Raw genomic sequence first — 22750 nt, 5'->3', positions numbered from 1 at the left:
GGCCATCTCCTCCCATAGATGCAGGGATGCACCTCTGCTCCCTCCCCGGGCTCCTCTCTGCCCAGGGTTGATGACAGGGTGCTTTGGGGACAGGGCTGCCAGCCCCTGGCCTTCAAGGCTCGGGGTGTTGGGCCGTGGCCAAAGCCAGCAGAGATCCCAGAGGGGAAGTACCTCGGAAACTGCTCCAGACTACAATAGCTCCAAATCACAGAGCAAACCTTCCCGAGGAGAAACAGCCAGCCCTGGGAATATCCTGTGCACAAAACACGGGCAGCTGCTGCCTGCTGACTTCATGCACCACCAACTAAGGGCTGGTGAGAAAGTTCTGTCTGCTCCCTGTGCTGTGCTGGGGGGACTGAGGGGACCACAGCTCCTCCCGTGGTTTTTGGACTGCTGGGCACACTGGTGATGCCCATGAAACAAACCCTAGCAGGAACAGCAGGGGCCCTGCTAGAGCTGGGATGCCCAAAAGGTGCCAGGGATGCTGCAGGAGCGGATGTGCACGGAGATAACACAGGCAGGACACAGCAATCTCTGCGTGGCTCCGCTGTGGGGTTTTGGGAGCGCTGATGATGTCACGGCCTGGGGGATGCCCAGAGGGTGTGGATGCCACATCCCTGGAAGTGTTCAAGACCAGGCTGGACAGGACCCTGCACAATCTGATCTAGGGAGTGGCATCCTGGCCATGGCAGGGGCAGGACAAGATGAGCTTTAAGCTCCCTTCCAACCCAAACCACTCTGTTATTCCGTGGTTCTCTGTTAAACACCCAGGAGGAAAATCAGCCTGAAGAACCTTTTCCACCCACTGTGGAGCAGCCAGTGAGGACACAGGGCTGTTTTCCCAGGCCAGGCAGTTGTCATTAAGTAGCTCATCAGGTAAAAGCCTTCACAGGGATCCCTGAGAGGAGCAGGCACGGAGCTCCCACTGCAAACACCACTCTGGCAAACAGAGAGCAGGGCCAGCACCTTCCTGTTCTGCAAACATCCTTTCCTCTCAGGGAAAACAGCTCAGAGCTGAGTGGCCCCAGCAACACCAAGCTTACCCACCCAGTGCCAGCACAGCCCCAGAGCTTTCCCAGAGCTTTCCATGCCTCTTCCCTGGCACAGCCCCATGGACAGAGAGCTCCAGCCTGTGCAAACAGCCACAGGACCCTCTGCAATCATCACTCCATGCTGCCTGGGCCTTTTAAAAATCTCTTTAGCACTGTAACTGCACCATGTCAACTCTTCTTTTTGCCAACATCTGGGAAATGTGACCCCAAAATTAAAGTTGGGGGAAAAAGAAATCCCACATTTTTTTGTTATTTCAACACTCAGGTTCAAACTGAGCTGTGTGAAGATGCACAAAGGCAGGAGAGCAGTGTCCCTGTTTATCTGTTCCTCCAGCTGGGACATGAGCACTCCCTGCTCAGCCTGAAGAGCCCTAAACTGGGAGCTGGCAGTGCCCAGGAGCTGCCCTGTGCCCAGGCTCTGGGTCTTGCCAGCCTGGGGCTTCTGCTACTGGTTTCTGACCCAGGGAAACCCAGGAGGTGAAGCCTAAGGTGTGTCTGTACAGAGCAGCAACCACCAGCCCCAGAGCCACTGCTGTGGGTGCTCCAGCTGCAGGGACATCCCAGGGGACAGCTTGGACCAGGGGGACATTTCTACAGCTGGAGCTTGGAGCTGTCATGGGGATGCTGGGTTGGGCAGTTCAGGACTGCCTCAGCATCTGGGACAATCTGCACATGGGTTCATGTCACAGCATCCTCCAGAGAGACTTTTCCCTTGCTCTAACGTTGTCTCACTGCACCTGCAGCTTGGACTGCTCAGCATCACCCAGAGAAATGCAGGGGCTGGGACCTGAGGGCCTTTGGAGGGAGGAAAATGGAAAGCTCAGTTCATGAAAGAGTTAAGTTGCTGCTGTGAGTGTGACATGGCAGAGGGACTCAGTGTCCAGCTCTCACGTGAGCTGTGTGACTCAAGGCTTGGGGAACCTCTTTGGCATCCCAGAAATGAGCCATGGAGGAAACAAAGGAAATGTCAGAGAGCAGGAAAGGATTTTTCATCTGGTAACATCTCCTGGCCACCAGCAGCAGAATGGCTGGAGCAAAGGGAGCCACCCCTTCCACTGGACTGGGAACAGAGCAAGGAAGGCAGAGGTACACAATTCTGTTCTCTCAGAATATTCATGTCACAAAACTGGTGAGAGCAAGGAGTCTCCAGACTGTCTCTACCTCAAGTCCTGCAATTGATCCCAGCCCTCACAGCCCTGCAGTTCCTGCTCCCCTACAGCCCAGGGAATCCTTCCCCCTGTGCGGGACAAGCCCATCACACAAATTACACCCACAACCTGACATGCACCATCTCTTGGCCTATTGTGAATGAGAGGAAATTGAGACACAATTCCAACAGAGCACACAGCCCGTTTCCCAGACAAAGGCTCATCTCCACTCCCTTCTCCCTAAACAAATCCCCCTCAGCTGTTGCTTGGTCACGTAGGTTTGATGTCACCCCCTGCCCAGCCCTTTTGCCGTCTTCCCTGCCACCAAACCATCTGCCCAAGTGCCCTTTAGGTCTGCCAAGACAGTGCCCAAAATGCTCCTTGCAAACTCTTCTGATGACGTGTCCAGAACAGCCAAGTCCAAAATTACCCAGGTGTACAAAACCCGCCATGTCCCAGAGTGTTCCCGAGACTTGTCCTCTGTGCCATCAGTAAATTGCTTTTCCCAGAATTCAGATTTGCTGCCTGGAGACAGAACCTGGGCTCTCCCCGACTCCTCCCTTTGGGACAATGCCACATCCCAAAGGGCATTCAATGAGCAGCGTTGACTCCCAGCAGGAGCAGAGAACACTTTGGGAAATGAATGTTCCCAAATGAATGTTCCCAAATGAATGTTCCCAAAATGTGGAATAAGCTGGGACATGAATGGAGTGAAGCACAGGCTACAGCATTGCTGTGATCCATTTGCTCAAAGCATTCCCCTGGCAGCAGCTGAGGGTGGGAACAGGAGCAGGGGATCCTCTGGTGCAGGGATGTGTCCACACAGAGCCAACCTGCCCAGAGCAGCTGTGGCTGCCCCATCCCTGCAAGTGTCCAAGGCCCTGGCCATGGCAGGGGTGGGACAAGACAATCTTTAAAGTTCCTTCCCACCCAAACCAGTTTGGGATTCTCTGAAGGGGCAAGGTAGGGGACGGTGACATTTCTCTGGCACTTGTCCAGAGGCTGTCCCGTGCACTCAGGAGGGGCATGTCCAAGGCAGGGCCAGCTCAGGCACAGATCCATAGCATCAATTTGCTCAGCTGTGGACGAGTGCTCACCACAGCAGCACAAGGAGTTGCTACTGGAAGGATTTTCTGTTGGAGAAGTTTCCCAAGACAAACTCCAGTGTCTGCAGAATGAAAACTTCCAGAGGGAAAAAAAGATCAGACTTGCCAGTGCTTTTCAAAGGAAAAACTTACTGAGCTGTTTGGTTTTAAGTCAATTTGGTCTGAATATGTTGGGTTGGAATCAAACACTTGTAACAATGCATTAAACCCCTGACCTGCAGTTTCCTCTCAGCAGGATATTTCCGGAGCAGGGAAGGGTGTGAATACAGCCCTGGAGCACACTCACAGCTCCACATGGCTCCCTGTGAGGCTGCCCATTCCCACCAGGCAGCAAACATCTCCTTCTGACAGCTTTGACACATCCCATGAGCTTAGTGTGTCCTGCAGGGAATGGGGTGGCATGAGGAAAATGCAGACAAACTCCCACACCCCAAATCCTGTGGGGTGCACAAATGTGGCTCCACACTGAATCCCAGAATCCCAGACTGGTTTGGGTTGGAAGGGACCTTAAAGCTCATCCCATTCCACCCCTGCCATGGGCAGGGACACCTCTCACTGTCCCAGGCTGTTCCAAGCCCCATCCAACACTTGGACACTGCCAGGGATGGGGCAGCCACAGCTGCTCTGGGCACCCTGTGCCACTTCCACCTATTGCAGAGCTCAAAACAGGCAGGGGCTGTTCAACTCCAAACCGTGCTCTTTGGATTTAAAATCCTGACAGGAAAGAAGCCCAGGCCAGGTCTCAATGCACTGGCAGGACTTTTTAACATATCAGCTGACAAATAGAAAAAGCAGAGGAGCTGTAATGGCTATAAACTAAAACACAAGGAGTTCCACCCAACACAAGGAAGAACTTTTCCCCATGAGGGTGGCAGGGCCCTGGGACAGCTGCCCAGGAAGGGTGTGGAGTCTCCCCCTCTGGAGACATCCCAAGCCCACCTGGACACATTCCTGTATCACCTGCTCCAGGTGACTCTGCCTTTGGCAACCCCAGCTATTCTGGGATTCTGGGATTTGAAGTACACACAGCATTCCTGAGATCAAAAGGTGCCACCTTCACTTCCAAAGTCCTGCCTCGTGTCAGTGCTGGGACTGTCACAGCTGTCCCTCAGCCACCAGAAGGAACAAAACCCCCAAAGGGGGCAGCTCAGTGCAGAACCTCCCTCTGTTTTCCATGTTCTTTCGACATTTAATCCTTCCAGGATGTCAAGTGCCCCTCCAGAACTGGGTCCATCTGCACTCAGGATCTCCAAACCCTGCGATTCACACCTTGCAGAGCCTGTAAAACAAACCCCCTGTGTGCTCTGCAGCTCCTGCTAGCTCTGCCTGCAAATAACCAAACTGCCCAGGGTTTAAACTCTGTGCAGTGATTTATTACACACAATTAGACAGGATGACCAGCAGAAGCTTTTTTGGGACACTTCCTGAAGATTGGAATTTTCTCTCTTGTTTATAATAAATTTAGCAACTCGCAGGTATCAGAACATACTTTCCTTTAGTAACATGTCAGATCCAAATGCAAATTTGTGACCTTAGGGGTCAGAACATTGCTCAGAAAGCCTCAAGATGAGCAAGAGCAGGAGACTGCAGCTCAAGGCTCCAGCAGAGAGCTCTTCCTGCAGCAAAGGCAGTGTCAGCCCAGCCCCGTGGGCTCCTCTCAGCTCTCAGAAGCACTAAACACATTAGTGCTCATTGCAGATGATTTGTGGGCAAGAAACAGCAGCTCGAGAGCTTCCTCTGACCTCCCAGCCCCGTCAGAGCGGCACAATGGATGTGTCTGCCCGGCCCACGGCGACAGGAGCCCAGCTGAGAGTGGCCACAAACCCTCCTGAGCCACCAGCAGCTCCCAGGGGGGACCAGCAGGGAGGGCTGAGCCAGGACAGGGCTCTGAGCACACACAGAGCTGCTGACACGGCCAGGGATGGAGCAGGTGGGGATGGGGAGACACTCCTCAGGGTGACATGTGGCCAAAAAAGCCAGGACAGCTCACACATCCTGCCTTGATCCATCCCCATCCTCCCCAGCTGCCACCAGCAGCCACGGGGCACGCAGCCAGATACTCCTGATCCCCCTTCACCCCAATTCCCAGCAGCCTGAACACATCCCCAGGGCACAGCCAGCCCCTCTCCAGGGCAATCCATGTCCCCAGGGCACAGCCAGCCCCTCTCCAGGGCAATCCATGTCCCCAGGGCACAGCCAGCCCCTCTCCAGGGCAATCCATGTCCCCAGGGCACAGCCAGCCCCTCTCCAGGACAATCCATGTCCCCAGGGCACAGCCAGCCCCTCTCCAGGGCAATCCATGTCCCCAGGGCACAGCCAGCCCCTCTCCAGGGCAATCCATGTCCCCAGGGCACAGCCAGCCCCTCTCCAGGGCAATCCATGTCCCCAGGGCACAGCCAGCCCCTCTCCAGGACAATCCATGTCTCCAGGGCACAGCCAGCCCCTCTCCAGGGCAATCCATGTCCCCAGGGCACAGCCAGCCCCTCTCCAGGACAATCCATGTCCCCAGGGCACAGCCAGCCCCTCTCCAGGGCAATCCATGTCCCCAGAGCACAGCCAGCCCCTCTCCAGGGCAATCCATGTCCCCAGAGCACAGCCAGCCCCTCTCCAGGGCAATCCGTGTCCCCAGGGCACAGCCAGCCCCTCTCCAGGGCAATCCGTGTCCCCAGAGCACAGCCAGCCCCTCTCCAGGACAATCCATGTCCCCAGGGCACAGCCAGCCCCTCTCCAGGGCAATCTGTGTCCCCAGAGCACAGCCAGCCCCTCTCCAGGGCAATCCATGTCCCCAGGGCACAGCCAGCCCCTCTCCAGGGCAATCCATGTCCCCAGAGCACAGCCAGCCCCTCTCCAGGGCAATCCGTGTCCCCAGGGCACAGCCAGCCCCTCTCCAGAGGAATCCATGTCCCCAGAGCACAGCCAGCCCCTCTCCAGAGGAATCCATGTCCCCAGGGCACAGCCAGCCCCTCTCCAGGGCAATCCGTGTCCCCAGAGCACAGCCCGCCCCTCTCCAGGGCAATCCATGTCCCCAGGGCACAGCCAGCCCCTCTCCAGGACAATCCATGTCCCCAGAGCACAGCCCCGTGTGTGGGGCAAGTCCCACTTTCCTGGGTCCAGCCCCAGCCTTCACCTGAGAGCACGACCACTGTAAAAACCACCTTGTCACACAAACCCACCCTCCCAGAGAGGCACCCAAAGCCTCCCCCTGCAGTGTTCCTGTGAGCAGCCAGCAGCAGGGACACCTCTGAGGGGACCAGCCCCTCCCAGCCTCCTGGTGACACCCCCACAACCCTGTGAGCAAAGATTTGCTCCCAAAATGTGAATGCAGAGAAGAAAAGAGAGACAACCTGAAGGAAATGCTCTTCTTGGCTTCCCTGCAGGAATCAGATGCTGGAATGCTCCCAGAAATTCCCATTCTTTCAGAAGAGTCCATCTCTCCACCTGAGGCCAAGGGCAATCCACTGAGCCACACAACCCCTGTGCTGCACATCTGGGAGGTTCCTGCTCTCCTGCTCCAGCCCCTGCAGCCCAGTCACCCCTCCACGTGGCTCCTGGGGACGTGACCTGCAGGTCACTGTTTCCCAGAAGAGAAGTCTGAGAGCAGTCTGCTGGGACAGCCCCATCCTGCCCTGGCTAACTGCTGACTCAGACACATCCCCCACTCTGTTCCCCTTTCAAACCTGATTTTCCCACTGCTGGAGAACCTACAGCTGCAAGGTTACTGCTGTCCCTTTCACCTTGGAGCCACTGGTGCCTCTGCCTCAGGCCAGAGCAGCAGCCGTGGGGCTGGGAGGGAAGGGGTGGCACAGGGTATGTCCTGCCTGGCAAGGAGCTGTCCCAATGTCCCCTCAAAGCCTGGGCTGGCCAGTGCAGGGGCTGAACACCCACTCCTGGGGTCCAGCATGCGGCAGAGCTGCTTGTCACCACAGAAATCACACTCCACTTGTGACCTGCCCCAAAATACCCCAGCAGGACAGGAGGAATGAGAAGGGTTTGCAGAGTCCCACAGCGTGGCCAGCCCAGAACTACTGAAGTCTGTGGGGGAACAGGAGGCAGGAATGCAAAAGTCTCACATTTCCTATCCAACTACTCCACTGCAGCCACAAGGGATGCCAGGGATCTCCATCACCAGAGCTCTCACAGGCCCCTCAGAATAAAGCCCAGCATTTCATTGCAGCCTGACAAAGACACCTTTTCCCCTCTCAAGATCTCATGAAACACAGCCACCTCTCTTTTGATTACTTCTACTTAGGGGCACGAAGCTTCTAACCCAAATATCCAGCTCGGAGTGTCTTTTTCCAGGTGCTTGAGAAAATGCTGGAGAGCCTCACCCAAACACCCATGGCAGCCTGGCTGAGTCACAGCCCAGGATGAGCTGTCACCAGCCCAGGGTGACATTGCCCTGGGACACAAACTGAGCAAACCCCGAGGGGAGGCTCAGCTCTGCCCAGCCACCTCGGGAAAGAGCAGAGGAGACAAGGAAGGAGCAGGAGGGAAGGAACAGGAGAGGAGCTGAGGATTCTGCAGTGAGTCGTGCCCTGGCCCAGCTCCAGCCACTCAAGGTGAACAACTTCCACGCTGAGCATTGGCACCCAACTTTCACAATGGTTCATTATTCCACAGTGCTGCTGAGCAATGTTTGCCTTTCTCCTCTGTGCCCTGGGGAGCTTTCCCAGACCCACCTTTCCACGTCAGAAAATACAAGGCCTTGAAAGCAGGAACACAGTAAAGTCACTGCAAAAGGGAAAAAACCCACAGCCTTCAACGACTGGGGAGGTGCAGTGTGAACCTATTTTGCAGAGTTCTTTACTTGACCAAAGGGATTGTGCCAATGTCTAGGTCACCCCAAATCTGGTTGGAGTACTCAGCTACATGTGGGTTTACAGCTAAGATTCTGTCTTTCAAAACGGGGTTCCTTTTTTTGTTTGAGGGCTCCACACCTGGATGTTTGAAAACAAGGAAAGCAAGGTGCCTAAAAATAATGACAAAACATTTGGCAAAGAAGTCTGCCCTCAGGAGATAGAATCCAAAGAGAAAACAAAAGTGAGATGTCTCAAGGAAGATCCACAGGGAGAAGGGGAAAAGAAACCTGTCCTGGTGCTGCCCAAGCTCCTTTTAGCAGCTTCTTATTCATACATTCTACAGCCATTACGTTTCTTTTCCAGGCTTTTGGCAAATTCATTTAAAGGGAAGTTAAAATCAATTTTTTCAGTGCTCCTTGCCCCAGAAGAAAGGACAGAGCTGTCGGTACCTGTCCAGCTCTCACTGGAAAGTTAAAGTGGAAAACAGCAGCACTCACCTCTGCAAGGTAAAGGAGGCAGAACTTGCGATCTTCTGAACCTGCAGAGGAGAAAAACCGGGATCAGAGCGAAGCTGCAGCTGCATTTCTGCAAGTGGAGCCTCTGGCAGAGGAACTGGCGAAGAGACAGCACTGAATGGATGTTTGTTGTTGTCCCCCAGTACCAGGCTGTGACCTGGGTGATGTCTGTGGCATCTGCCCGGGCCGGGCACAGGCGGGTCCTGCAGGGACTCACTGCCCTGGCAGGGATTCTCCTGGGGGTTTCTCCTTTGGAAAAGGGTTTGGTTCATTCACAGGCCATGTGCAGGCTCTGCTGCCCAACCTTGGCACATGCAGCCTGTGGGAGCTTCCCAGGGGCTGCACAGGTCCTGCAGCACCCACACAGCCACCCTGGGAACCAGAGATGGGTCTCTCCATCTGACCCCTGCGGGCACTTGGCTCCCAGGAGGACTGACAGGGAAGCTCCTGTTCCTGCATCTCATTCCTGGCTTCTTGCCCCAAGTCCTGCATGGTCCTGGAGGTCCTGCTGTCTGTCCCAGCCCCCACCAGTGCCAGCAGCTGGGGCAGTGCCTCTCCAAGGGGATGGAGCCAAATGCCAGAGCAATGGGAAGGAGCAGGCATGGGGCAGGGGGAAGAGCTCATCCTGCTCTTTTGAGCTGAGGCCACACTGAGACTCTGGGGAGACCCAGCCAAGGAACTTGCCCTTCCACAGCTTTGTGAAAGGAGACGGTGCTGGGGACAACACAATGACCAACTCTGCCATCCACATCTTGCTAAATCACAGAGCAGCCCAGAACAGCTCCTCAGCTGGCTGCCAGATATCCCAGGAGATGTGTCAGACTGTGGCTGCTCCAGCAGGCTGCAGGTCCAGCCTTCCCTGCATCCAACCAAAAGGCGTGCCTGAAGACTTGCCCCTAGCCCTGGTGTGTCCCCAGCCCCAAGGGAAGCCAGCTCTGGGCATACCCCAGCCTCACAGCAGGACATGAAACTGCCCCAGGACAGGGCCAGCTCTGGGGCAGGACATCCCAGCTCTGGGGCAGGACATCCCATCTCCAGGAGCTGGCTGGCTCCCCACAGCAGCTCTGCCCTTGGCAGCACCGTGGGGCTGCTGCTTCCCCGACACTCCTAATGCCATTATCCGTGCCAGGAGCTCAGGGCTGCAGCCTGGCCATGGCTGCAGATCCCACTGGAAGTGGTGTCAGGACAAGCTCTGCTTCATTTCAGCAGCCTGAGCTGCTCGATGGGAACAGGCTCTGCACAGGGCTGGAAACACCCTGTTCCCCAGAGGAAAACCATTCTCCTGCTGCAGGCAGCAGCCCAAATGTCCAGATAAGAGCTGTGACCCACTGAGGGACTCAAGTGCCTCTTGAGTCACTCCTGGGCAATGTGAAACCCATGAAGAAGCTGTCTGGAGCCCTTTGCTGGGTGTCTATTCCAGCTGCCCTTTGTGGGGTCACAGCTCTGCCTCCACTGCCAGCTCCAGTTTTAATGCATTTTGCAGGACATGGGCTGGAAAATCCCTATGGGGACACCAGGACACTGTGTCACAGTGGCTGCTGGAGCCCAGCACCACTGGGAGTGCTGCTGTGGGCCTCTCAGGTGAGGAGCCCCTGTGTGTTCCCAAAACCTTCCCTGTGCTCCCCCAGGCCAGGTGAGGGAAGCCTGGCCCCAGGGCTGCCCCTCCAGACCATCATTCCCAGAAGGGGAGGGATGCTGGACCCTGGCAGGAGGTGCAGGATGGGCCTGGCTGGGAGCCCATCCCTCACCTCTGCACACAGAGACACCCCCACTGGCAGTGTCCAAGTGCTCCCAGCCCCTTTCCATAAATCCCAGCAGCACCATCAGGGAGATTTTCCTTGTGCAGCCCATTGCAGCCCCTCACCCAATGCTTTTCCCCTCAGAAAGGGCAGAGTTTGGAAGCAGGATCTGTGCCTGCTGCTGGCACACCACAAGCCCACCACCTCCTCCTGCTGCCCCTGAGCTGGGGCCCTGCTCTTCCTCTCCAGGGTGACTGGCAGAGCAGGTCACAGAGGACCAACAGACCCCAGCCCTGTTTCCTCGGGAGCTTTAAGCAGGTTTTCCCTGCTGATGTGAGGATCCTCAGCAAAGAGAGGTGATGTTGAAGTGTAACAGCCCAGGGAATGACCCTGCTCCTCTCGGGCCTCTGTGGATTCCTTAACAAGTGATCCTGACAAGATCCAAACGCACCAGAATTAAGTTCCCTTCCAAATTCCTCTCCACTGAGCTGTGAATCCTGGCACCAGCAGCCTCCAGAGCCAGCAGCTCCTGTCCCCTGTCCCTCCAGGACTCACTGCAACACATGGCCCAGCAGCTCAGTGCCTACAGGACACATAAAGCAGGGAGCCAGTCTGGGCTAAGGAATGGCTCAAATCCCGTTTTCTACCAACCTTTAGGGAGAACTCTAGTAATAACCTGGCTGCCCATCCCAGCAGCTGGGCTGGAGGCAGGGCCAGTCCCTGGCAAGGCACAGGGGGAGGCTGGAGGACAGTGGCAGAGCCAAGCAGGGCAAACCTGGGGGCAGATTTTGCCACAAACCAGGTTTGCCAGGATTCCTTCCATGTTCTCAAGTGTCGGGAGGGTGAGGGTGGAGCAGCAGAGCCTGATGTGCCCCAGGGCCCAGAAAAACATGGGAGAGGCACAACCTGGCACTGGAGAAGTGACAGATGCCCGGGATGACCCCCAGCTCTGCTTCCCACATCTCTTGTAACAACAGCACAGCACATTCCCTCAGCGAAAGCCAGGGAAAAGCTAAATGGAAATCAGCAGTAGGACAGCACTCACTTGAAAATATTTCCTTCTCTTTCTGATATGCTGTGGTGGGGACTGGTTTGGCTTCCAGAGCAATAGGAACTGTCCCAGTGCCAGGCTGGGCATGAAGCAGAGTAGGGGACTGTCCCCTGTCCAGCTGAGCTCTGTCCTGCACAGCCACACTGCCGTACCCAGAACAGCAGCAGCTCCCAGCACTGCTCTGCCTCTGCCCCTTCCCTGTGCAGCCCATGGAAAGCACCCCCTGCCCTCAGGATTTGGGGGTGCATGCCTGGTGCTGGGTCACAAAGATGGGAAAAGAGGGAAGCTGCTCCTGTGCACAGCCCAAGGGCTGTGGCAATGCCCTGGGGAGGGCAGGCACCCTGACCCCAAACCCTCCCCTCTGCTCAGTGAGGCTGTGGCTGCAGCCAGCACCCAGGACAAGGTGCTGCCAGGACCTGGACATGTGGGAAGGGAGGGAGGCTGCTGAGCACATCCAGACCTGGCTGCCAGGAGGGGACAAGCCTGTCCCACTGGGACACATGTCCCTGGGGAAGAGTGGCAGGATGCAAGGCCTGGGTGCTCCCCAGCATCCCAAGGAAGGACAGAAGGTTTGTAAATCCTACTCTTGGCCCTTGAGCATCTTGGAGCTGCACAGTACAGCAGGTTGGGATGTCAAGGCCAGTGAAGCAGCACATGAGAAGCCCTCGTTCCCAGCTGGGGATGGGGCTCCCAGTGTGGGATTAATGCTCCTCTCTGTCCCCAAGCTGAGCACACCCACCCAGAAGGGAACCAAGATCCCAGCGTGTGGAAATTCCCACAGTGCCTGGTGAGGAAGCCAGCCCTGTGTCACTGGGAACCTTGGCTGTGCTCATCAGCCTGGTGCTGGGCTTGTAAAGCAGGAAGAGAGAGCATTGTGAAGCAGATCAGACTGATTTGCTTTCGCACAGAGCAGGAACAGGAAACAGCACAATGGCCCTGAGCGCACCGGAGATGTCTCAATTGTTGGAGGCAGCCACACGCCTGTTCCTATTCATGTGCCACTCAGTCATTCAGGAGAGCAGCAGCAAATCCCTGCCAAAAGGCACAGACATCTTCTTGCTCTCTCCAGCCGCCTTTGAAGCAGCTCTGCCCCGAAGCAGGAGGGTTTGGGCTGCCTGAAGAGCTGAGCTGGATTCCCAGTGCACAGGTCAGTGCTGCAGGGACTGCATCTCCTCTGGAGAGCCTTGGGAAGCTGTTCCAGACACGATTCAGCCACGTTATTATGACAACAAGGAAATAAGTGGCAGAAAACTGCTCACAAATCCACTGTGCCTCAGGTGAGGAGGCACAATCCTGTGCTGCTGCAAACGGACCTCGGTGTGCCGAGGCAGGAGCAGCACCAGGGACGCTGATTTCTGCAGGCAGGTGAAAAGAACAGAGCTATTCCCCAGCCTCTGGGACCAGCCAGGGACAGCACAGACACACGGTCCAGGAGCTGACCAAAAGCACTTTAACAAGGAACAATTTCTTTTGTCCCTTTCTTAGAAATAAGCAGTGCTGAGAACACACTCCCCAAAGCCCAGGGAGGCTTCAATGGCTTTTCTCAATGGCCCGTGGCTTTGATGTCCTATCTCCCTCCCTTGTGTTTCTGCTCCCACCAAATAGGTCAGGGAATTCATCTGGAAACAGAAACATTGCTGGAAATGGGAAATAACAACTGACAGGCAGCCTGTGGTGTCCAGCACCGAGGCTCAGAACAATGTGAGGCACGTGGAGAGACACAGCCCATCCACAGAGCTCGTGGCTCAGCTGGGAAAAGTCATGGCAAGCAGCAAAATTCACCCTGAAAAAGATCCCTTTGGAGAAGCAGCCAGATCTGGATTCATCGCTTTTGGTCAGAGCCACAGGAGACAGAAAGACATTGGCTCATCCCTGCCAGAGTAACTCAGGTTGGAAAGGGCCTCTCTGGGGGGCTCTGGAGTCCAATCCCCTGACCAAAGCACCCAGACCAGGGCACTGGGGAGTCTGAATGCCTCCAGGCATGGAGATCCCACAGCCTCTCTGGGCAACTCAGTATCTGAGCAACCTCATGACGGGAAAGTTTTCCCTTCCATCTCATCCCAGTTTGCCCCCTGGGCTCCCAGGGCAGCTGCCTGGGCTGGAGGAGGAACTGTGGCGCAGTCAGGTAACTGTACTTCAAACAAGCCCATACCCAAAAAGCAATGACACCAGACAAAGGAACAAGGTGAAAGTGGGCCCAGGGCCAAGAAGTGGCACCACTGTAGCAAATAGGATGTGGTAGAGCAATTCTCTCATTCCTCTTTAGACCATGAGGAGATCAAGGGAGTCTTTTGTACAGCCTGAAATAACCCATTTCCAGTCACCCCTGCCCTAAAAGCCCTCTCTGAGCCCTCAGCTAGACACCAAAGGTGTCAGCCAAGGTGCAGAGTGGGGGCAAGGCCCCCAGCCCTGCTCTGAGGATCTGCTCTTTCCTCCCCAGAGGGGTGAGCAGGGGGATGGATGTGAGCAACAGAGAAACCGTGGGCGTCTGAAGAGAGAAGTAGCAAAGCAAAGCAGCAAAGTAAAGGTCATCAGAGCTTGGCCAGCCACCCCTGGAGCCAATGTCTGAACTCCCTTGAGGCACCATTGGGGAAACCTCAGGCCTTCAGTTCCCTTTCCCAGCCTCAGCCAATCCTTGCTGTCACAGTGACACCAGCCAGGGGAACAGACCCTGGGGGATGGCAGCCCAGATCCTGAGACACGCACCCAAAAGGGCTGGAAAGGGCCTGAGTGCTCCTGAGGTACCCCAGGAGATGGAGCTCCCAGGTTACTGCAGGGGCAGCAGGGCTGATGCTGGCCCTGACCCCGGCAAGGATCACCTGGGAGAACCAGTTGGATGGCACTGGAAGCAGCAGGACAGCGGGCTGCTCTCCCTGCCAGAAACCTTTGCAGCTAGCAGCCAGAAAACCCCCCAAAATGTCTCCCATTGCTGCTGCAGACACTCACCCTCCTGGAGCTTGACACTCTGCAGGTACAGAGGGTTCCTCAGCACGTTGCAGCGCCCGGGCTCATCCTCCTTGGTGAACAGCAGCAGGTCGGAGTAGACAAAGAGAGTCACCTGGAAGCACAGGAGCAGCAAAGGAGAATCGATAGGGAGTTCATCTCTTGGCACTGGAAAAGTCCTGTGCCCTGGGGAGAGGCACCAGCCTCAAGAGGGAGCCCAGCCAGCCCTTCTCAGGGGGCTGATGGCTGCTGCACCCAGCCAGCTTCACAGGAGGCTCCCGTCACTTGGAAGCCGCCTCCTGAGGCTTGTGGAGTCCTGTGACAGGAGGGATAAACCTGCCCGACAGTTCCACACCACACAAACACACCCCCTCTGCTCCCTCCTGTCACTTCCCACTTACACAAGTTACAAATCAGAGCGGGAGGAGGGAATAAATTGCCGGCTAATCCCAGCAGGCTGCAGAAGGTTCAGCCTGAAAGCGAATCTGATCGTTCTGATCACCCTCACCGGGGAGTTCCTCACTGTTCTCAGCGAGAAAGTAAAGTTTGGTTTTGACAAGAACAGGGCCCACAGAGAGCAGCTGCAGTGGACAAACCTGACACCTCAAACCACGGTGGGGGTGGAAAGGAAACACCAGCCTGAGTGTCTGCACAGCACTGCTGTGCTCGAGCAGTGCCTCATGTCCCAGGGGCTGGGAGCTCCTCCAGAGCAGTGGGAAAAGTCCTGCCTGAGGTCCCCAGTCCAATCAGTTCAGATTAATGGGACATTTAAAATAAGAATGAGTTTCTCCACTGCACTGAAGATCCTGGAGCCAGAAGCCTCCCAGGGATGAGAATCTTGGTGCCACAGCTGAGGTGTGAGGCTGCCCTGCCCTCCAGGAGCTGGGGCACACAGAAAGCCTCAAAGATCACAGAATCATGGAATCATAGCATATCCTGAGCTGGAGGGACCCACCAGGATCACCCAGCCCCTGTCCCTGCCCAGAGCCCCACCAATCCCACCCTGGGCATCCCTGGCAGCGCTGGCCAAAGGCTCCTGGAGCTCTGGCAGCCTTGGGGCCGTGCCCATTCCCTGGGGAGCCTGGGCAGTGCCAGCACCCTCTGGGGGAAGAACCTTTCCCTCATCTCCAGCCCTTCCCTGGGTCCTGGCCCTGGTCACCAGAGATGCCAGGGAGCAGCTGCAATGTGGCAGTGACATAATGGCACAGTGGGTCCCAGACCTGCTCAGGGTGAGGGGCCTTGGGGTGCCCCCCAAAACCTCCCACAGCAAAGGGAAAGCTTTGCAACACTGAGCCACAGCAAGGAAGAGTTTGTGGCCTTTTAGCAATGCTTTTGCAAAAGGAGACAACACTCAGAGTCCCAGAGAGGTGGGAGAGAGCACAGAGAGGTGACTCTGCTCCCACAGGGACCAAGTCCCAGCTGACAGCACAGTTTGCGTCCGTGGCTGATGGACACATCCCGAGGGGGACAAGCTGGGTAACAGTTAGCACATGCTGGGGAGTCTCACATCAGGGAAGAGCATCTGGCTCCAAATCCAAAACCAAGCCCTTGCCACAAGATTTCTCCTAGCAGTGCAAGTTTATGTTTGTGGGATTCTCAGTAAGCACAGAGCTGCTGGTGGAGATTTAATTGACAATGAAACCAGGGAGGGGCTGTTCTTCTCTGTGCTATTTGGAAAATCCCTTCCTCTGCTCTCAACACTCTGCTGGCCCAGTGCCCACATCCACTTTCTTCACTCCTTCTAGTCTTGCTGGTAATACAAGGAATAACCAGGTAGAAACTGCACTATAACCTTCGTCCCATGCCCACCTTGTGCCAAAAGGTAACTTTTCAGGGACTTATCTGGTGCCATCTCAGTTCCTTCAACCCCAAAGAAGAGATGCTGAAGGGATTTTGGGAATAACAACCCAAAGTGAAGGAGATAAAAGCATGATCAGCTAACAGTCACACAGAAATGGAGGAAAGAAACTGAAAACCTACTGCCTGTGAAAGTTTAAAGGGTAGAAAAACGATTGTGAGCAGCAGGAAAATCACTTCAAAACCAAGCAAGTTTCAATAGGAAATCTTGGAAATGGAATTAAAGGACTAAGTATTTACAGGTAACATTGAGCTTTTACAGGAAGATGGATCAGATTGCATTTGAGATGCAGAAGGTAAAAGCACATCCAGTGCAGGTTCTGTAAGAGCATCTCCATCAGATGCTGCTTCCAGGAAGACTTTTGATCTGAGAGCAGTAGATAGAGGTCCCTCTGCTCCTCCAGGCTGCTGGGAGGAAAAACAAAAGTGCCCCTTCCACCTGCAGAGGCAGTGCAGCAGGGCCTGGGGCTCTGGCAGACCCTGAGGTGGGAGCTGGACACATCCCCCACCTGAGAGCTGAGGAGGGGACTCAGGGACGGCCCCAGGGCAGCAGGGACAAGGGGGACACTGGAGGAGCACAGTGGAGCTCTGCCCTAGGCTGCCATCACACACTGACAGGCTGAGACCTGTCTGTAACAGCCCCTGGCAAACGGATCTACCCTGAAAAGTCACAGGGCTCATAAAAGCCAAGAGCAAACAAACAACACAACGTCTGAGCTCACCCAGGCAAGTCACAGAATTCACCAGAGTTGTTCCCTGGAGAGTCAAAGTAGCTTTAGGTGTTTACCAGAAGTAATCTCCTACCCCAAAGTCAGACATACAAGAGCTGACAGGACAGAAGGGCTCTCTGAAGACAGAGATCAGCACCCTGGGTTATTGCTGGAGTGATCAGGCCACATGGTCATGGTCACATGGACCTTTCAGGGGGGTGAACAGATTTTACAGGGGGGAAAACGTCCATAGAGGCTGACCCTGATGTCCCCACACTGCTCATCTGAGTGTGCTCTGCACCTCAGCAAACAGCAAAGCCTCTTCTGCTGAGGGACCTGACCTGCTACAGGACATAGCTGGCAAAGCACTGGCACAGGAGACAGGGACACGTTTCAAGAGTTTCCTGAGGGGAATCAGGAGGAACTGAAAGCCCAGAGGGAAGGCAGGAGCAGTGGGCCAGTGTGCTGCCCAAGAGAGGACAACCCTGGGACTGCCACTGAGCCCTGCCCCGGGCAGCAGGGAGCCAACATCTCCCCTTGAAAAGAAAAATGTGCCAACAAAATCACTATGAAAAGGTGCCCAGAAATGCAGCCTTGAAGAGAAAAGGAGGAGAAAGCCTCCTGCTCTACAGAGAAGAGCATAAACCGAGCCAAGGCCAGCCATGAGGTTTTCCAGGAGTCCAGAAGGCCCATCCTGAGCTGCAGACCCTGCCAGAGTGGCAGAAAGGAGAGAGGAGCAGGGCACAAGGAGACACCTCAGGGCTTTGGGAGGCCCCCAGGTCCACTGGAGATGGATGGACAAGGCCAAAGCCCACGTTGGACACCTCAAGTCCCATCGCCCGCTGGCTGCTCTGGCACTCCACGGGCTGGAGGGATTTCAGGAGCCCATAAAATGGGAATTGCAGCAAAGTCTAGACAGGATGTGATTAAGGCCTGAATAAGGGTTGCCCCAGAGGTAGGGTCAGGGAAAGGACAGACCCTGGCAAGCCTCCAGAGAGATAGGTTGACTCCTTCAGGAGATGGGAGAGTGTTTGCTCAGGGACAGGGATGCAGTGCCTGATGTGGAAACTGCCACAGGGAAAAGATGCTGCGGGTTTGGGAAAAAAGGAAAGGAGCAGGACCTCCAGCTCCAGCCCCTCCTCTCCTGAGCCTCCCAGGCAAAGCAGATCACTAACACATACAGAACAGTCCTGCAAACCACAGGAGCCCACCTGGAGAGAGGCTGTGTGGGAAGAGCAGTGGGAAAACAAAAACCTCATGGAGCAGGAAGAAAGGACTGATTGGACACAAGACAGCCTCTGGCCAGGCAGCAGAGAAGGCTGGAGAGGGAAAGAACCCAAGTCCAGCAAAAAGAGGAGTCAGAGCCCTCCTGCAAACTCTGGTTTAGGTCTTGCTGGCTGCAGAGGTTCAGGTTCTGTCCCCTCACAGCCCAGCAGCACCAGGGCAGAGAGCCCTGCTCTGCTGGAGAACGAGAGCCTGGCACTCCAGAGAGACCTGCACGGGTTTGAAGATTGAAGCTGGAAGCTCCACAAAGCCTTCCACTGCTGTGACACACACTCAGACATGAGAGAGCCCTTCCCAAGGGCCATGGGTGACATGCCAGCATTGCTGTCACCACTGTCACTGCCAGCATGGGCTCAGCACCACGGGCTGGTTCATTCACGCCTTCTCATTTCTCACCCCACTGACTCAGCCCCTCCTGCCCTGCCCCTGTGCCAGCTCACCCAGACACACAGCCCTGGGGCACCAACATTCCCAAACACTGCCTCACACTCCTGGCCAGCATCCTGCCCTTTGCTGGCACCAGCTCCAACTGGGAAATCCTCTCGCGGCTCCAGGCTCATCCCAAGAGCATTGTAAGGAGAGTTCTTTCCCTGAGACATTTTCCTCCTGACCCTGCCCACAGTGGAGTCTGTGCTGTGAAGAGCAGAGACCCCCTCCTCCAAACTCACTCGTCCTGGGGTTTTTCATCACCCCCACGTGCACAAATACTCCACCCAGTTACCCATAAATATTCCACATTTGGCTGCTAGTCCAAATATCTGAGCCTGACCTGAAGGCAGGTGCCTCCAACCCACCCAGAGGAGCTCCCTGACTTCAGCTGCTCTCCCAAACCATCCAGCACAGCCGTGCCACACAACCAGCAGTTGACCTGGGATTCATTCTTGCAGGTGCCCAGAAGACCCTGAGCAGCACAGGACAGCAGGACAGACAGGGAAAGGGGTTTAGTTACAAGTTAGTGCCAAGTTTTCCAATCAAACATGGATTTTTTTCATGCACTTTGATGTATTTTCATGTATTTTTTTGGCATGAAAAGTGGTTCAAGTCAAAGCAAGGGGTGAACTACACAATAAAAACCGGAGAGAGGAGTCACTCAGCACAACCTTCTACTGATTTGCACTGACCAGTTGATGGGAAGTGGCTCTGGGTTTCTGTTATTGGCCACCCAGAAACTAAATTGAGGGAAATAAAACTTCCTCTACAGATCTGTGAAGGTGACACATTGTTCACTCACACTGAATTCAACCCCTGATTATTCTGTGAGCTCCTCTGAAAGCACCCCAGAAGAACTGGCACTGGTTAGCAGTGCACGAGGGGGCTCTGCCTCTCTCCCAAATTCCAAGGCTTTGCACACTTTGCAGTTGGATGCAAGTGAAGCCAGCAGTAAATGTGCCCAACACATCCAAACTCTGCCACTTTGGATGGTAAAAGTTGTCTCATCCACAGGGTGCCAAAGTCCTCTTGTATCCCCAGATCTCCAACAGCTCTCCAAGAACAGGGCAGAAAAGCTGAAGTAAGAAGGAGAGGAATTTGGACAGGACACGTGAGCTCTTTCAGGAACTGAAATTCTGAGAACTTCTGTAGCGAGTTCTCTGTCTGGTTCTAGTTCTAGCCTGTGGATTCTCCTTCCCTAGAGATGCTGCAAAGCCATGTGGACACAATCCCAAGTGACTTCAGGGGATCCCTGAACAAGGGGATGGGACTGGATGGCTTCCAGTGGTGCCCTCCAGCCTGAACCATTCTGTCTGTGCTGCTCTAACCTGGCACAAAATGTCCTTAAACCCCCTGTCCCTGAGTCTGCAGGGCTGTCACTGATGTGCATTTGCCACCCGCAGTTTCCTCTCTGTGAGCCCAAAGGCAACAGGAACAACGGCTCATTTCTAGCACAGAACAGTTCCTATATTTAGTTTATTCCACAATAAACTGACCAGAAGTCTTTCCAAGTATTATATCGATATAATCACTGCACAATGAAAAACATTTTCCTTCTCACTGTAATGAGGTGTCTCTTCCAGTCCCTTCTCAAAGTCCCCTCCAGTGCCTAAAGGGGCTCCAGGAGAGCTGGAGACAAGGACAAGGGTGTGGAAAGCCAGGACACAGAGAGTGGCTTTGCACTGTCAGAGAGAAGGGACAGATGGGATACTGGGGAGGAATTCTCCCCTGTGAAGGGGATGAGGCCCTGGCACAGGGTGCCCAGAGCAGCTGTGGCTGTCCCTGGATCCCTGGCAGTGCCCAAGGCCAGGCTGGATGGGGCTTGGAGTGACCTGGGACAGTGGGAGGTGTCCCTGCCATGGCAGGGGTGGGATGGCATGAGTTTAAGGTCCCTTCCAACCCAAAACATGGTGATTCTATGATTCAATCCTCTGGGTAAGAGAGCAGAAGAGCAGGTTTGGAGAGCTCAGACAACATGGAAGAGTTTTACCTGTGTAGTCCTTTTCCTGCTCTCATGAAGGAGCAGCTCCTCTGACAGCAGCAGAGTCCGGGCTGGGTTACAAAGATCCAGGGGCTATGTTTGGAGAGTAAAAAAAAAAAAAAAAAAAGACAAAAGAAACAGTCAAACCTTCCATTGGTGGTGTGGTTTGTGAGATATATTTTCCATCCACCAAACCCACTTTGTCCTCACTTTGAGCTGTCACTCCCTCAGGGAGAAGCCACCCTGCACTGTGCTCAGAAGGACACAAAGTCTGCAGTCCAGTGAGAGGAGCAAACAAAGCCTTGCACTCACACCTACGCCAGCCCCAGCTGTGAAAAGACAAGCAGCCCTTGCCTCTGACAGGGGCTGCTCTGCACGGGGGTGTTATTTATGGGTGTGTGGCAGCAGGAAGCACAACCACAGTGCTGGCACGTCAGGTTCCCACGGCCCTCAGGCACCAGCATTTGTACCTGATGGTGTGCATCACTCTTAAAGCAATTTTTAAGAATTCCTGTGCCTTTCCAGCCAGCTCCCCAGTCAGTGTGGAGAATGGGACAGGTTCAGGTGTCCTGAGTGCAGAACAAACCCTGCATCACCAGCCTGGGACCACTCTTGGGAGCAGCACAATGGGAACAGGAGGGGATCTGCACAGGGCCCTGCACATAAGACAGTGCAAAGATAAAACCAGCTCCTGAGGTGGCAGATTCCCAGGCACAATCCAAGATGAGTTTCGGGAGTAAGGAGGCAGAAAGTGCCATTGTGTCCCTACCAAAGGCAGAGCCCAGCAGGTGAACACAAGCTGAGGAGTCACCCAGGTGCCATCAGGGAGGACAGAGGGGATCAAACTCCTGCCCCCAGCTGCAGCCCAGCCCACACTGCCCTCAGCCCATGGCTCAGGGTGCAGGGACAGGGAATGTGGACCATGGTTTCAGGCCAGAGGAAGTCACCAGGCTGAGCTGAGGTGACAATGCCACTGGCAAGGGAGGACAAAGGGCTCCGCACAGGCTCAGAAAGGAAGAGATTCATCAGCAATGTACTAAAATATATGGAGCAGATGAGATTTTTGGGGTTCTGGCCATATGAAGGACAAAACAAAGGCCACAAAGGGAGGTAGAACTACTACCACCAAATTCAGGGCTGTGTTCTTAAAACAGCTCATGGAACTGCAGTGGCAGAACATTCCCTGTCAAGTCGTTCCTGCTCTGAATCCTTGTCCTCTGCTCTGGGGCCAGACTGGGAGAGCTGGGGGTGCTCACCTGGAGAGGAGAAGGCTCCAGGGACACCTCAGAGCCCCTGCCAGGGTCTGAAGGGGCTCCAGGAGAGCTGCAGAGGGACAGGGGATGAGGGATGAAGGGAAGAACAAGGGGGAATGCTTCCCACTGCCAGAGGGCAGGGATGGATGGGATATTGGGAAGGAATTGTTCTCTGGAGGACGGTGAGGCCCTGGCACAGGGTGCCCAAACTTTAGTGTGACCACCAGCTAACCTAAAATCCCTTTGTTTGCACACACTGACAGCACAAAGAACCCTCAAGAAGAGCCACATTGATCTGCAATTCCAAAGTCAGCTCTGAAGGCCAAAAGCTGGGACACCTCCTCATGACCCAAGCAAGTACCAAGGGGCCAGGTTTGAAAGCTGAAAAGGAGAAAAAAATCCAACATCGAATTGCTTGGGCAGGACACAATTCCCTTTGAGACAGCTCCAGCACTGTGCCAAGTACAGCCAGCTCCAGAGGAGAGCTGAGGATGACAGGGACCTGATGGGAAAGAGCCCCTTGCACCGCTGCCTGGCCCCAGCCTGGGCACTGGGCACATCCCAGCCCCTTCTGCCTGCACTGACCTGCACAAAGATGGGGAACACCAGCACTTTGGGAGCCAGGGTCACGTAGGTGCCGTAGGAATGGGGGATGTGAGGCCTCACTATGGTGCAGTTCTGGTAGTTCCCGTAGCTTTTCATGCTCTGCACAGTCTTCATCAGCCTGGATTTCCTCCCAGAGCCCGTGTGGGACTTCCCTTTACAGCCATTCCCTGCATGGACAGAGGAGGCAGAAGGAAACACAGAATGAGGAGAGAGCTCCAACCCTGCCCACTCCAGCTCAGTCCTGCTCTCTCAGGCTGGAGGAAGGCATGGAAATCCT

The 22750-nt window shown here is 55.1% G+C and overlaps 1 protein-coding gene across 2 annotated transcripts in view; it reads right to left on the bottom strand.

Moving 5' to 3' along the window:
* Nucleotides 1-22750, bottom strand: part of RGS3 (regulator of G protein signaling 3) — a 66527-nt gene that overhangs the window by 28380 nt on the left and 15397 nt on the right. For both annotated transcript variants that reach the window (XM_066332551.1, XM_066332552.1), the window contains 4 exons: nt 22453-22640; nt 20624-20707; nt 14357-14468; nt 8603-8643 (listed from right to left, as the gene is read on the bottom strand). In XM_066332551.1, the coding sequence (XP_066188648.1) occupies nt 8603-8643; nt 14357-14468; nt 20624-20707; nt 22453-22640 (425 nt within the window). The remainder of the gene's footprint in view (nt 1-8602; nt 8644-14356; nt 14469-20623; nt 20708-22452; nt 22641-22750) is intronic.

The sequence above is a fragment of the Sylvia atricapilla genome, chromosome 19 (genome assembly GCF_009819655.1).
Source record: "Sylvia atricapilla isolate bSylAtr1 chromosome 19, bSylAtr1.pri, whole genome shotgun sequence".
Classification (NCBI taxonomy): Eukaryota; Metazoa; Chordata; class Aves; order Passeriformes; family Sylviidae; genus Sylvia; species Sylvia atricapilla.
Note: the sequence above shows the minus strand (reverse complement) of the source record. Positions and strands in the feature narration are given on the sequence as shown.